Below are 15,183 nucleotides of genomic sequence, written 5' to 3'. Positions count from 1 at the left end.
GTACCGTACCTGAGGCATAGTAAGGTTACTATTCCAGATTCCATCCGATCCGGCATGTCATCCAACAGAACCATTTCCTTCGTGACAATGATATTTATGCAGATACCACTAATATCTCTTACTTCCAACATCTTCCCAGATCCAGGGCACTTGGATAATGCCCAAAAGTGCGATTCGCTCACACCATCAAGTTCTTAGAGAGAGCTCTGATACGCGGCCCATATTTGTAAAAGAGAATCGGAATTGGAATCATGGCGACGCTCACAAATCCCAAGACACTAGACGCCCATGCAACACCAAGGTCATGATACATGTAACTGGCAAAGAGAGGGAATCCCGCCGCGAAAAAGGAGCGTACAATAGTATTTGCGCCGAGTGCGCTGTTGGCAATGTGCGAATAGACATCCAGAATGTATGTCATTGCGGTAACAAAGATGCACAGCAAACCTGCACCGATGAAGAGACTGCCAATGATCATTCCCACCACGGGAATGTGAGGAGCAGAAGTCCATCCAAAGATAAACAGCCCGATAGGTAGGAGAATGCTGCCAACCATCATCAGTGGTAAACGCATCTCAGGCGCTGGTGATTGGCCGGAATCAGAACTATTTTCAGCTTTCTTTTTAAGGCTCGCTTGTTGAACCAGCACGGTACGTGTGACAATCATGGCAGAGCCAATAAAGACTCCAACCATCATGCCCAAGAAGGGAAGAGATGATAGACCGAGTTTCCAGTGACGTTGTTCGCGGAAAATGATGGGGTATGAAGAGAAGACGATGTAGAGAATGCCATAGACGAAGGCCTGATAGAGGGTCATGAGGACCAAGATGGGTTCGGTCGCGAGTAGAACTATAAGCAATGAATATTAGCAATCTATAAGGTAGCAATCATCTGGCTATCAAGGAGGGCTTACCAAAAGGTCGAACTAGATATACGCGGACTAATCTATTCCATCCGCCTGTGTCCCTCGGTGCGTTCTGAGACGCTGGATTCAGCTTTTGCCTCTTTTGCAGGATGATGGGCGGATATGTCTCTGGCAATCCGAGGACGCACAGAACCGTACAAGCTCCTCCCATGATACAGCTTAGCCATCCGGTCCATCGCCAGCCGAGGTGACTAGCAGTGATAAAGTTGCCCATTACCGGGGCAAGCAAGGGCCCTCCAAGAACTATGCCAATGACAGTTGCCATGGCAATTGCGCGTTGTTCTGGATGCCAGATGTCGACGAGGCCACCTCCGAATAGAGCAATGGGCGCTACACCGGAAACTCCACAGAAGAATCGGCCGACGAGAATCGTTTGCAAGTTCTTCCCCACTGCGACGGGAATGCAGAAGAGAGTGAAAAGCGCCATGCCGGCAATCATGGGCTTTCTTCTTCCAAATTGTTCAGATATGGGGCTCCAAAACGGTGGTCCAACGGAATAGCCCTGCGTTGCAACAGTATCAGCCAAAATATCTGGATCAAGACAAAACCACTTATAAAGAAACCATAGGTGATCAACTTACAACAACGAATAAACTAACTCCTAGAGTTACAACTTCTGTACCGACGTGAAACTCTTCGCTAATTGCTTGAGCACCACTGCTGAAGATGCTCGAAGATACCGAGGCCACCAGATTTCCGGCTATCCATATGAAAGTAATGAATAGTTTTCTCAACAACGACCAATTTTTGGGATTCGCGGGATCATGAGGGTCTTCGAAAGTCAATGGACTAGAGTTGTCGATGCTCGGCGTCTGAGTCTCTTCGTCTGTACTTGAGAGATTCTCCAAGGGAGTTCCGCTTTCGAGTTCGTCTAGGACCGCCATTGCGAGAGCTGCGACAACAAGTGAGCTCGACAAAACTGAAACTGAGACAAAAACTATCTGGATGTCAAGACTCAATTTGTTAAAAGAAATTTCATTCAGGAGCAGAAGAATTATTCAGCAGAACGATCTGCTGAAGAGATATGTAAGCACTTGCTTATCAAGGAATGGGAATATAATATATGGGGATATAAAGCCGTGGCGCCGTGGAGATGCTTTAGACAACGAGCATAACCCCTTTCGGCTGTGCGGCTAGTCGAGGAAGACTCTCATTGGCTCTGTGGAAGCTTTTGTTGACGCAAAGGGCGTGGCTTCGGCACTGCGCCGCGGACTCTGGTCCTCTAGAAGCTAGGGAGCATGCGAGGCTATCGCGGCAAATCGAATAGATCAGTTCCAAACTATATCAAAACCAGGCGGTTGCGCAGCCTTTATGGAGAGATGGGGGACAACTTGAGATACTCCCCATATAACTAGGACTCTGTCTTACAGTAAGCAACAACAATTATTCTCAAAGCTAAAAGGATCTCAAGACAATTCAACATGCTCCGGACCAAAGCGGATGAAACGGGAAAGACGGACCGTCTTCCGAAGGTCTCGGCCCCACATCCGCTGGCATTCGTGTTCCCCCAATTTGGGGGTTCGGGGTCGGACAGCTGTAGTGCGATACATCTCTCTTTACAACGGCACTCGAATTCTTAAAGCAAAAGTCTATTAAGTAGTGTAAGCCAGTATTAGATACCAACGCCCAGCATCCCTCATGTAACCATCTATCTACAGTTTGCGACTCCGTTAAAACGGGTGTAAAGCTCCCCGATTTTCGCCACTTAGAGCTACAAACCAATAGCAAAGCGTACATCAAGCCTTGTCCAACCAAAAACCGAAGAAGAAGGAAATTCGCGATCATCATCATGCAATGATGTACTCATGTCATAAGCGCTTAGAAGAGAGGTGCGCCTGGCAACACTCTAGGCCTGATCAGAAAAGCCTCCCCTTTTGGCTTCCTTATCCAGCCTCTTTTGCTCCTGTTTCGCCTCTTTAGCCATCTGCTTCTGCTCCTTCTTGGCCTGTGTGCGCTCTTTCTTTTCGGCCTTTTTAATCTTCTTTTCTGCCCTTGTAGCGTCTCGAAGGCTGCTGTTAGGGCCTCTTATGAAGCGACCCGGATGGAAAATGGCCAAGATGAGGAGAGCAGCCATCATTGGGAATGCGTCGAGGGCGTAAAAGTAGTATTCGTGGAAGGGAAGTGCGTTAACGGAAGGGTCGAGTCCTTTTGTAAATTCGATCAATCGATAAATGATGCGCATCTAAGAAATAACAAGACGTTGGTTAGCGCGCTGTGAACCTGGAAGACCTCGCCCCCTCAATTCTAGACGGGAAAAAAACCAACCGTAATAAATGCCAGGACGGCATATAACGCGTAGAGCAGCCAGAAGCAGCCATTTGGATCTTCGAAGTTCTTATCAAGGCGACCTTGGTTTTCTTCATTCAAGTTGACTTCTTCGGGCAACAAAAGACGTCCTTGTGTAAGCTTGACGAAGCGAATATGGAATGTAATCATGAGACCCAAGAAGATGATAATGAATAACTCTTGAATTCCAATACCACCTTCGTAGACATGTAGGCCGGTCTGTTGGACAGAAGCGGAAGAGCCGGGAGAGACCATGACGCCACCTACGGCCTGGACGACGAACGAAAAGAAGTCTGCAAAGACAAAGAGTTTCGAGATTTGAGAGGCTTTGATAATCCATACTTTTCTATCCGGCATATAGAAATGGACAATGCGTGCAAACGTCATGTAAACAAACGCATTGATCCAGAGCGGTGCCAGAAGAAAGAGAATTTGCCAAACTGTTGCGAAGGCGACGTTTTGTTGGTTATGCGCGCCAAGAACGTGTAGAATGAACGCTGCCGTCTCCCAAGCGCTTCCCATGATCAGGACCCAGGTGTATCCCTAATATCATCGTAAGAATGCTTGGAAACATAAATCATTGTGTTGATGAAGGGGCATCCAGCACTACTGACCTTTTTGTATACCACTGCTTCGATTATGTGGATGAGCGTGAGAGTGCCGAAGAGGACGGACACTACGACTGCAGGAATAAACTCTGGGATTGCATTGTACGAGGAATTGCAGGCGTCTAACGGCACCTGGCCATATTTGCCGGGGACTGCAGTGGTACAGGCTGGAAAAGCACCATGTGAAGTGGCCGTTGCAGCCACGTGTGTTGTTGTAGTTGCCATCAGGTGTTATTGATGTAAGATGTTTAGTCAATGCGAGTAGTTGGAATTGTAAGTGAGCAATTTTCTTTCCTTCAACACCAGTGGGTTTAGAGGCGAGATATAAAGGATTTTGTTCACGATATATAGAGTTTTAAACATTGGAGGCGCCTCTCAGAATTACGTCGACGTCTAACCACAAGAACCATCCCTGGCATCAATCCTCAGCCATATTTTGTTTGCATCTGAATCCTTCTTCTATTATTAGTTACTAAAACTATACTGTTCCCAGCATAATCACGATATTAGCTGGCTCCTGTTGTTGAAGCCGCAACCGAGCTAAGCCAATAAGCGGGCCGTCTTCTAACACGCGATTGGCGAGACGAGACCAGGTACACGCGGCATATGCCAGCTCAGCCTCGTAGCATCCAATAGACCACGACGCACACTATCTCTGCTAGAAAATCGCCGTGGCTGACGAGCATAGTGTTTTGCAGCCAACATGGGTAGTAGCGAAAGCTTAGCTTCTTAACTGCAGCCATAACCTCCCTAACATGCATATCTAAGTTGGGCCCTTTTATCACAGTAGTCGTTCCATGCAGCTAGACTTCGGAAAAAGAGAGCGAAGTACTGGTGTCAAAAGAGAATACAGTCATGTAAATAGAATCGTAGTGGCATATGCGAAGCCTCATGACGCGCAATTACTTCAAACCTAGAAGCTTATTCCGGCAGTGTATCTCCCTAGAATGTCGACCCCAGACAATTAACTGGATCCGCATCTTTGGCTGGTATAGGCGGATGGCATAGGAAAAAACGGGCCCATTCGGGAAGGCAGCCCGAGTACACGTAGGCGCAGCGTAGGATTCGTGACGGCGTTTGAAAGGAGTCGTAGTGCTGATTAATGTCACGTTTGGGATTGGGTGCATATTTTAGCCAAAGGCTGAATTCAAAAGATATTGTGAATATATTATAGCGCCAAGCTTCAGCCTTTCACGATAAAGCTTGTTTGCACTGCATTTGACACTATATGATCCTTACATGAACTAGAAGATGTTAGTGCAGACGATAGATTGTCTAGAAACGAAGGAATAGAGCTTTACGACCACTCAATGGACGATCAAGTGCCTAGCCTTCTGTAGAAACATCAAGTGATTCGTCTAGCTGGCAGTAGGATTTGGCGCCTGGCCACGTCGGTCGAGCATTAGCGTTGCTTTGGGTTTGTCTTTGAGCCAATATGTATTGTATCCGAAATTAAAACTGTATTAATCATGTATCACTTCTTTATCAAAGTGGCCAAGGGGGTTCAGGCTCGTAAAAATGGTCGACTTTCACGTGACGTTATGGCTGTGTATAATGATAGGCTCATATGCTCGTTCTAACAGCCCAATGGGGCGAGAGATAAGCCGAAAGGAAGCCAGAATAAGTCAGTTTCATTTAGATTTAATTCGAGTGGATGAACTGAATAATTCTTTCAAAACATTTGATGAGCCATTTTTGAACTGGAGGCCTCGTTGACGACTAACCAACTTCATCTACTGCTTGATCTGGAATTAGTGCCGTTGGTCCTGTGATATATACCTGCTACTAGAATGATTTCTCATGTCTGACAAGCAATTACTATAAGCTTTAAATGATTCATTTTAAAATGAAGGTAAGATACGGGCGTCGTATCAAAACATGGCGGCCGAAGCAGCCGTATACCACACACGACACAGCTTTCACGATACTCCGGACCAATATTTTTTTTCATCAATGCTCCATGCTCAAATCATTAACTATTATAACGCCGCTAAGATATTAAATGCTAATTATCGTAAATAAGCGTAATCGTAATCCCACCCTTCACATGAACAACATCAGTTGCAAATTTCACAACCGTTGCCCGAATGCGCTCCAAATGCTGCACTGAAATAGGCCCAAGCGAGCCCCCCACAACAATATCATTACTGTACGCTGACTCTTTATGCCAGAAAACCACCTTGTATTCGCCGCCAACAATTTGTTTGTATTTCTCGTAGCCGTTTTGTATGGCTTCGATTGTGAGCACTCGCGTGCATTTTTCTTCTGTATTAATCATAGTAACCTGGTCATGTTAGTACTTACAAGAAAACATTTTCACTACGAGGGTGGCTGTGTTTATTTACCTGTTTGATGCGTACTTCGCAGTACTTGTCCGCATCAGGTTTGAGGTCGTTTGTTAAGTTTGGGATTTTGGACAACGGCTCGCTATCGGTTGATATGCCATCATCAATGTACATTGTATAAGTCTATAACGTATCAGTATATAGTTTTTCATGAAAGGCATTGCAGATCTCACGTTATCTTTACCCGGATACACATGGAAGGTAATCGGGTTTGCCTCTGGCGCTTTCATCTGTGATTCTGCACCTGGATACCCATTCGGATACCAGTCAGGCGTGCTCATCCTCGTCTCTATCTTGGGAATGATGGCGCCTAGTCATAGTTAGTATAGCTCCTCATTCTATAGACAGCGGAAAACTGACCTTCGCGAATGTACATGGGAGTGATTCTGGGAATATGGTCGTCTTCGAGGCTAATGTTGCATTTGCAGAAGATACGGCTTCCACCGCCAATAGCTGGGTTTAAAGCTGTGCCCAAAGGCTCATCGGGGTAAAGGTTTATGGGGAACCATTCATCGGGGTATGGTAGGTAGACTTCATGGCGGTCAAAGAATGCTTCGGCGCGTAGAGGTGGTGCCACGAGGATATCATTTCCGACCAGGTACTGATCGTTTGTAAACCACTTATTCTATTTAATTCTGTTAATTTAGTCAATTGAATATCCTGTACAATAAACTCACCTCAAAGAATAAAGTTGCGTCTTGGTCATCGGTAATAATCTAGATCAGAGGCACGTTAGCCAAGTCCATCGCAGCACCACCGGTTTATCCTACCATAGATCTCGCAACTGGCATCCCTGTAATAGCATTTTCAAACATGGCGTCGTACAACAACTGCATTAGACTGTAACGAAGCCGAACGTAGTATCTGCACACAGGGAGCACGGCACGAAATAGAAAGGCCTCTCTTGGATCGTGGAAATGGTGCATGTTGTCTCGGTAATGTTGGTCGTAGGCATACGGCTCCTGGAACTGCTTTCCATCTTTTCTCATTTCGCCTTCGTGGGGACCATCAAGGAAGGTCCGATACTTTGTATAATGATTGCTAGACGGGGCACACTCAGTTAAAATGGCTACGGTGTAAAGGGCTAGAGGAACAAGATCTCAACTTACCGAAACCAGGGCAACAAAGAGTAGGCGCCATACCACCGGATCAAAAGTTCTGGATTTGCCCAATTATGATCTGGCTCGATGAATTCAAAGCCGCCGACATCCTGTCCCGAAATTGCATTACCAGAGAGTCCAAGGCCCAAGACCTGCACAACAGAGGTCGAGAGGAAGTCCCAAGTGGAAGCGTTGTCTCCTGTCCACAGACCAGCGAATTTATGGCTTCCGATATAACTGCCTCTTCCAATGATGAAGTTTCGTCGACCTTTTCTCCATGCCAACTCATTGCCCGCTGTTGATTCTTGGTTGGTCTTTGTTAATGAAGTATTGTTTTCTGCCAATGTTCCGCTGAGATGGAGATTTTGTAGACCGTTAAAGGTGGCCTCGTATAGGTTATAACTGTAGAGCGCCCATATCTCAATTGCCTTTCTTTTCACTGCAACTTCTTCGTAAGACTCATTGAGTCGGGTATCACTGTCCAGAAGAAGTCGGAAGGGGAATCTGAACAGATTAGTGGCGATGTATATGTAAAGTGTGGTTCCCTTCACTCACGATTTCATGTCTCCATACTCGGGGGCAATGCAGGGAGATGTCATGTCCTGCCAGATGAATTCGACACCGCATTCAAAAAGATATTTGAACTGCTTCCCCCACCATTCTCTGACTTCGTGGTTGTTCAGATTCGGGTAATATCCCGGAGCACCGTTTCCCCATCCGTAGTAGACTCCGCCACGGAACGGCTTTCCAGCGTTATAAGTCACGGACAAATCGGTCTCATCGGGTATTCTGTAGTCGGGTCTCGTTTCGGATGGATTTGTCACGACGCGCCTGCCATAGTCCCAGTAATGATACCGGTCTTGCCATGGACGTAAATCTGACCTCGCAAGATCTCGCCTGTCTTCAACATAGTAATTGTTTTCCAAGAGCTCGTTGAGGGTCGTATACTCAGGGTCTTTGGCAGAATTAATGTGAGGCGTGATGTTTGTACAGCACTTCACACCTTGCTGTCTAAGTGTATCAAACATCTCCTTAGGCTGGGGGAAATGCCCGGGTCTGTCGTCAATAGTGAAAGTTTTGTGTTCCCTCTGAATATCCACGTCTATATGGATTGCATCAAGCGGGAACTGAGCATCGCGATACTTCTGAGCACATTGCAGAACCGCCTCTTTGGTGTCATACCCATAGCATCCTTGGTGATACCCCAGAACGTATCGCGGTTTGAGGCTCGGCTTACCAACGATTGATGTGTATACGTTGAGAAGCTCAGATACTCTGTCTGCAGCTACAATCATGCAATTGAACTCGTTGAATCTTGTGGCAATGCGGATCGTTCTTTGATCCGTTTTTCGTACGTCAAGGCAGGTATGAGAGTAGTTGTCAATCATTGTCGCAAGAACAGATTGGAATCCAATGTGGCTAGCAACTTCCATCCAGAAAGGCTCTGTATGGTAGAGCGGCTCTCGCTCATCCAGAGGACCATTGCCGTAAACGTTTTGATACTTCATGTTGTCAAAATCTTGCAGAAAAAAGAGTCAGTACAATGTCATTGCAGCTTTTCTCTCCCAACTCACTGAAGTAATTCATGTATGTATTGGATTTGAACAAATTTCGCCCTCCTTGTTCGCCAAATCCCATATAATGTGCTGTAGCAGGTGCTTCTACAGACAGGACAGCCGCACTACCCCGGGAAATGTACTTGAGCGGCTTAGGCTTGGTCTTCCAGATGACGGCCTTTTCAACTCCTTGAATTGGCTGTAAGTCAACCTGCGGCCGAAGAGCCTCGTCAATGGTACTAGGCATGGCGAACTTTTCGACGATGCGGCTGTTTTTAACAGGCCTGATAGCAGTAATCTGAAAGGGACTTTTCTGAATCCAAAGCTGAACCTCGGGCTTCTCAGCACCAGCTTTCACAGATTGCAGGATGTAATATGACGGAACATTGGATATGAGCTCGACTCTCCAATCAAGCCCTTCAAAGTCATCCAATTTCGTAATAAGTTCAGACATGCTAGGGCATGCAATAGCACGGCTATTATTGGCGATGCATTAAGTCAACGAATTCCTATAGTACATGGCTTGAATGCTGTCTTACCTGTTTTCATCTTTAAAGCTGCATCTACTTGCATTTACCGGGTTGAAGCGAATTCTCCAGACCTGAGGTCGTATAAACTCTATCAATAGCAGAGACTCTTCATCTGGTTCACCCTCCAATTGTTCGTGGAGCCGAAAGATTTTGCCCTTCTGAAACACATTTCTCGCTTCGCCGTTGATCTGTATTTTTGGCTGGTCAGCTTCATCAAATGAAGCTCTCTCAGGCTGTCTAATACATGAATCGAACAAGTCGTTGTCGAAGTGATTGAAGAATTCATCAGCCGGAATAAAGGTATAAGGATCCCGGTCCTTGATTTCATCAAAGTCGGTCATGGTGTTGAAAATTAAAAGTAGGTAGCAATGCGGCGTCCATAAAGGGGAAGAGGCGACAATCTAGCTTGGTTTGTATGAGGTTCAATTCTTTTTAGGGGGGTTCGCGAGCGCAGATGCAGCGCAGTTATTGTTTCTCACGGGCCGAATTGGAACAAGTAAGAACACGTTCTATAAGTTTAATATATAGAGATACGGTATGAGCCACTTTGGCATTGAGAAGAGGTCGGAAAATTAAATTCGTGTCCGTTTATTATTCGGCGGTTCACGATATAGCTAGTGGACACCCCCCTACTCCGTACTTTGCCCCAATTATACTAAAGCGCGAATATTGACATAATAGCGGTGAACCGAGGATTCCCAGATGGCGATGCAATTGTTTCGAGCAAGATGACAAATGAATGGCGCATGTTTGATTGGATCAAGCGTTTGTTGCATCGATCGACAAGCAATTAGGCTTGGTTGGCAGTAAGCAGATCATTGGAGCGTCTAGCGATTTATCCTTACCTACAACCAATTCAAGCCTTGTCGCAACTTTACCACATGGCAGCCACACATCAAAGGCCCTTTGACCTCTTGCAGTAACTCGGTCTAAAACTCCTTTAGTGGAACATTCTCTCGGCAACAGGGGTCCATTCAGACTAGAAACTGAAGCTCAATGCCGGTATAAACGAGAGGCCCGCCATGCCGAACATGGTGTTCATGTAGCCACCAAACAGGCTTCTCACGTTCCAGAAACCGGTTCGTCTGACAGGCCAGCGAATCGGGCCGCGATGCATATGTCCACACTGTCCAAAGGCAATGAGTGGTCCCTTATCCTTTTGTGATGGAAATTCTAGAATCCCGTATGCTGCGCGACTCGGTGGCTGCGGTGGCCAATCAAGGCCCAATGGACAGAAAGTGTTGCTGTCGGTGAAAGAAAAAGAGGGGTAAACTGTAGCATGCTGTGCCTAAGCAAGGTACCGGCGGAAACTAAATGGAGTAGGACCCTTCAGGACCCTTCAGTTGCAGCGAGACTCCACATGGCAGATATTGAGGCTTGCGGCGGCTGGGCCTAAAGCGACAAAGGCTGCCCCCCTACGTCTGCAGTTCAGTAAGCAGAGGAAGAGCAGAAGGAATGCAAAGCTGGGCATGGTCATTGTACGGGATACAAGCTCAACCCCCTCCCCCTTGAACTCCGCGGGATAGTCTTGGTGGTTTGCGGAAGTGTGGCAGTGCTGTTGGCCAGCCCACTTCTATCGGCCAGTCTCTTGAGCAAGTGGTGGTGGTGGTGGCTTGGCAAACAACGTTTACTCCCTTGGTCCGTTGGAGATCCTTTACAAACTGCCTCATCGGGTAGGGAGGGATATACCAATTCTGCAAGCAATGCGAGCACCATGTTTGGTCATGATATCATGCCGGGCACCCAAACGACTTACATGGCTATGTGCACCACCAATCACATCAATTCCGAACCCTCACTTTCCGCAACATGTTGTTAACAAAGTCATCTTTTGGCAGTCAGTTTAGACCAACACCAAAATGCAAGTATCCCTAGCGTGCAGAGTAGTCTTGTCCGCTTGCATATACATGCCCCAAGCCGGCCTATCAAAGGGGCAGCTCAGTAAGTAGTTGATCGACGGCACATACACTCTACAGAGTATCTGACTACTCCGCATTCTTCATCGCTTTGACATCAGCAAAAGCATCCCACTAGCGCGCATGAATTTGTCGACCGCGATTTTACATGTAAATAACTTGAACCCAAGATGGCTTAGAACAGAGCCCTGGTGAAAGGGAAGCGTATTCAGTTACTATTCATTAAGACCGATTTAATAAATCAGTACAGCGAGGGTCATCGAATGTCGGTTGTGAATATTCAGAAACAATCCCTCGCTGGGTCTAAAATGCTATAACATCTAAGCTAGCCCCAGGGCTCATTCATTGTGAAGACAATGACAGCATCGGGATCAAGCAAGCAACATTTGCTGTCCCTCTCCGCTGCCAAAATCGCAAGCCCGAATCCAAATCCATTCCAGCAAACGAATTGCGCCAGGCTAGCAAATAATTCAGTAACAGCATCGCATCCAAGTTGCCGCGTCCTATAGGTACAGAGCCGTGAAAGGCATCCAGCATCGCCTCAAGTGCTAGATTAAGCAGAATGCATGCATCGAATACCAAAACCCATGCCCGGGAGAGAAAAAAAAACGAAGAATAGCTGTACACAGAGAAACATTTCTCTTAATTTTATTACACAACACCGCTGCCGTGCCGAGGACGCTTGCGAACACTGCCAGATGAAGGGTGCATCTTTTCGTTGCGCTCCCTCTTGAGCTTGTCGTCCAACACACGCGCTGCAAAGTGTTAGTTGCGTCTGCCCTCTCATGATTGTAACGCGCCAATAGTAGACACTTACTCAAGATATCGAAACCAAACTGCGGAAACTCCAGACACAGCGCCTTGAATTCGTCTTCCGCCTCGGACCGCAGCGTATGCGACCTTGTAGCCCAGAAGTTGGCCACGGGCGCACGGATCGTCGTATCGTCGACCGCGGTGTGGGCATAAATGTAGCGCGCATACTCGATCTCGCCTTTGACGGTGGAGTTGATGCAGTAGATTTTGGATGAAGAGAGCGTCTGCAGCGCGGCGACGCCCCATTTCTGGGCCAGGGTATAGATCCTTGCGTGTCTGAGCAGCTGGATGCCCGAGTCGTCGACCGCCAGGACGGAGGGATCGTGCTCGAGACTTCGCTGGCCGGGCAGCTTGCGGGGGAAATATTCCCCGGTATACAAGAATTCGAGGAAGCAGCCGACGGCATCGATGTCTTCGTCTGGGAGGTCGATTGAGCGAGGCTGGAGGGTCTCGTTTTAGCTCTTTCGATCACAGCACATGATGGGAAAGGGAAGCCTTACTATGCTTTCGTCTTCGGCAAAGGTCTTGCAGATGTCGTCAAAGTACGGGCTTCGCACGAGGAACTCCTGGTGCGCTTTCAGGACTGCGGGCTCCTCCTTGCCGACGACGAGGGTGACGATGGGGCTCTTCAGGTGGCTCGCAAATGACTTGCGCTCCTCCTCGTCCACCGGATCGGCCTCTGCGTCGACATCTTCCACGTTCACCGCCGCTGGCGGAGCGCGCTCGCCGCCTTCTTCTGGGTTGGAAGCCTCTACAATCTGGACGGGATTGTCGGTTTCCTCCATCTCGACGTCGCCCTGCGTGCTGGGAACCTCCTCGTGGGCCTTGTCGTTCTCGTCGGACGGCATTTTGGGCGCGGGCGTGGCGGTGCCAGAGGGCGAATTGAGGCTCAACAAGGCGGATCCAGCTTCATAAATGCAGACGGGAGCTGTTGAGGCGCCGAAACCTCGTCCAGAAGGCGGCGGCGTGGCCGTAGCAGAGCTGCGATGCAGAGACGGTGGGCGGCAGCAGCTCTGTCGCGTCGCGTCGGAAGCTTACATGGAGTATGAGTTACGTGCGGTTCTCTGTGCCACATGGTGGTGCAGCAAGTACCGGTTACGCCCCGGATGCGAAACCATTGTGTTTGTACGGTTTCGACAATAGCTTCGCACAGTGCGCATGATGCATGCGGCATCAACATTTACAACTCTTCCATATGAAAAGTGAATAGTCATATACAAATTGAACAGCTGGCTGCTCATTGAAACCAGTCTCAAGTGAGCGGACCTCCGTTAACAAAGCGTAATCACTGCCCTGCAGTATTTTTTGCAGGAATCATGATGGGTACTTGTACATAAGGTATGTTCCATTTCGAGATGACAGAGCAAATCAAAAGATGACATTTATTCCTCAAATTTGACTACAATATTCGGCAGCAACTCAAGGAATGACGGGCTTCCAACGCTCCCCTTAAATGCGAGCTTAATCTTGTACCCGCTTTCTGAGGCCACACCGAGCGTGTGCCGTGCTTGCGCTGAGCCATTTGGCGTGTTAAACCGCCACTCCTTTTCGCTTACTGCAGTGTTGTCGACATTGTGAATAGCATCATACACGCTCTGAAGCTGTGACAGCTGGCCTGAAGGCACGTTGAGGCGGAGTCGAGAAATGCCGTGTGCTCCCGAGGGATGCTGCGTCTGTGCCTTGTCCTCCTCATATGGCACTCGGTTGCTTCTTGGAGTTCTGTCCAGGCACCAAAAGGGCAGATGGCCGGGTTCTACTCCATTGCCGTCTGCATCTTGAGCAACTCCAAGAGCCCACTTCAGGACAACTCCGTCTGGCCTCGTCCTGCCTCCTGCCACCGGGTCGTTGTACGTAAATCCGGCGTTTGCGTCCTTCACTCTCTGCTGAACTGCTCCAAAGTCGCTCTCATGAGGTAGAGTGTATGCCCAGTCAACAATGGTATTCTCCGGCTGGCCTCCCCATCTGTGCTTTGCGCGTAGTTCGGGATCGATGCCCTCGACGAATGCGATGAGCTCAATGTAGACGCCGTCTTCAAACAGGATCAGCTTGTTGAATGTGTCGCCGCCTGCGTGAGTCCCTCCAGGGCTAACGACGAATGAGTCTTTGAGGCGCTCAGGAAGCTGTAGCAGGTCGCTGGCCGAGACGAGGATCACGATATGGTCCAACGTAGCGTGCGGGGCATTCTGTTGCTCAGACATGTTGGCGGATGTTGGTTGAAGATGATCGATGTGATGCCAATTCAACAATTGCTTATCCTTTGCTCGGCTCTGTGCCGGAAGAGCTTTTAGTAATTCGTGCAGTGATATATAAGCCAGTTATGACGCCATGCGGGGCAATTGAGTGCTCTCGCTATTCTGGTGTCGTCTTTTCATCTAAATGTGAGATCAATGCGCTGTGGAGCCCGCGGCGTATGCGTCTTCCAAATGAGGCAGAAAGATTTGGTCAAGCTATAAGAGTTTATTTTGAGAGATAATGCATGAAAAAGGCCAGCTGTTATACCGAGAGGACGGAAGTCTTAGCTTTCCATTGGCCTCTTTAGCTACCCTGTAGGAATGCGTTGTGCTCCTGAAAGTCATGGTTTTATTGTGTCTACTGTAATCTGTTTGTTGTATATGAAAATGTTCTTTGAAACAACAAGGTGTACTTGGTAATGGACTCAAGATAAGTCAATGACCCCATGTTCTCAATTGTGATAGATCACTTCAGCTCTTTATAAGACCGCCGATAACTTTCATCTTACTTCAAGTGACATCAGAGTAACTATTCTGAGCTCATGTTGTTGCTTTTTCAGTAAAAGAGTAAAAAGTATCTTTCTACCGCGCCCGGCTCCAATTCTCCAGCTTGTTTGGTAACTGATCGAATCATAGATGCTACCGCTGCTGGATCTCACTGTGGCACCGAGTCATGTCGAGATAGGCAGTGGTGATAAGGAGTGGAGATGCCACGAGCGTGGCTGAGATGGCGGGAGATCGACAATAGTGCATCGAGCACAGACGTTGCTTGTGCCTGGGCTGAGATAAGATAAACCGCGAGTTTTACTTACATGCTTGTGAACTCTGGTCTACACTTTCTCCAGAGTGAGCTGCTGGAGGAGATGTTGAAGA

General features: G+C 47.8%; 5 protein-coding genes across 5 annotated transcripts; all 5 read right to left on the bottom strand.

Annotated features, from left to right (window-relative positions):
• Positions 1 to 178: 178 nt before the first annotated feature.
• On the bottom strand, positions 179 to 1,809 carry TGAM01_v201349 (polyamine transporter 4; the record flags this gene model as incomplete). Its single annotated transcript, XM_018804711.1, has 3 exons — positions 179 to 849; positions 914 to 1,427; positions 1,507 to 1,809. 3 exons carry the CDS (start codon positions 1,807 to 1,809, stop codon positions 179 to 181), a joined length of 1,488 nt encoding a protein of 495 aa, XP_018661979.1.
• A 962-nt stretch (positions 1,810 to 2,771) lies between these two features.
• On the bottom strand, positions 2,772 to 4,044 carry TGAM01_v201348 (hypothetical protein; the record flags this gene model as incomplete). Its single annotated transcript, XM_018804710.1, has 3 exons — positions 2,772 to 3,107; positions 3,191 to 3,754; positions 3,826 to 4,044. 3 exons carry the CDS (start codon positions 4,042 to 4,044, stop codon positions 2,772 to 2,774), a joined length of 1,119 nt encoding a protein of 372 aa, XP_018661978.1.
• Positions 4,045 to 5,824: 1,780 nt separating this feature from the next.
• TGAM01_v201347 (hypothetical protein) lies at positions 5,825 to 9,691 on the bottom strand (the record flags this gene model as incomplete). The annotated part of the gene is made up of 10 exons (XM_018804709.2): positions 5,825 to 6,103; positions 6,165 to 6,287; positions 6,338 to 6,474; positions 6,525 to 6,789; positions 6,842 to 6,880; positions 6,935 to 7,205; positions 7,274 to 7,768; positions 7,820 to 8,783; positions 8,839 to 9,296; positions 9,360 to 9,691. 10 exons carry the CDS (start codon positions 9,689 to 9,691, stop codon positions 5,825 to 5,827), a joined length of 3,363 nt encoding a protein of 1,120 aa, XP_018661977.2.
• Positions 9,692 to 11,917: 2,226 nt separating this feature from the next.
• On the bottom strand, positions 11,918 to 12,927 carry TGAM01_v201346 (hypothetical protein; the record flags this gene model as incomplete). Its single annotated transcript, XM_018804708.1, has 3 exons — positions 11,918 to 12,021; positions 12,084 to 12,519; positions 12,580 to 12,927. 3 exons carry the CDS (start codon positions 12,925 to 12,927, stop codon positions 11,918 to 11,920), a joined length of 888 nt encoding a protein of 295 aa, XP_018661976.1.
• A 534-nt stretch (positions 12,928 to 13,461) lies between these two features.
• TGAM01_v201345 (hypothetical protein) lies at positions 13,462 to 14,277 on the bottom strand (the record flags this gene model as incomplete). The annotated part of the gene is made up of 1 exon (XM_018804707.1): positions 13,462 to 14,277. One exon carries the CDS (start codon positions 14,275 to 14,277, stop codon positions 13,462 to 13,464), a length of 816 nt encoding a protein of 271 aa, XP_018661975.1.
• Positions 14,278 to 15,183: the final 906 nt, after the last annotated feature.

This window comes from Trichoderma gamsii, assembly GCF_001481775.2.
Source record: "Trichoderma gamsii strain T6085 chromosome Unknown Scaffold_3.2, whole genome shotgun sequence".
In the NCBI taxonomy this organism is placed as follows: Eukaryota; Fungi; Ascomycota; class Sordariomycetes; order Hypocreales; family Hypocreaceae; genus Trichoderma; species Trichoderma gamsii.
Note: the sequence above shows the minus strand (reverse complement) of the source record. Positions and strands in the feature narration are given on the sequence as shown.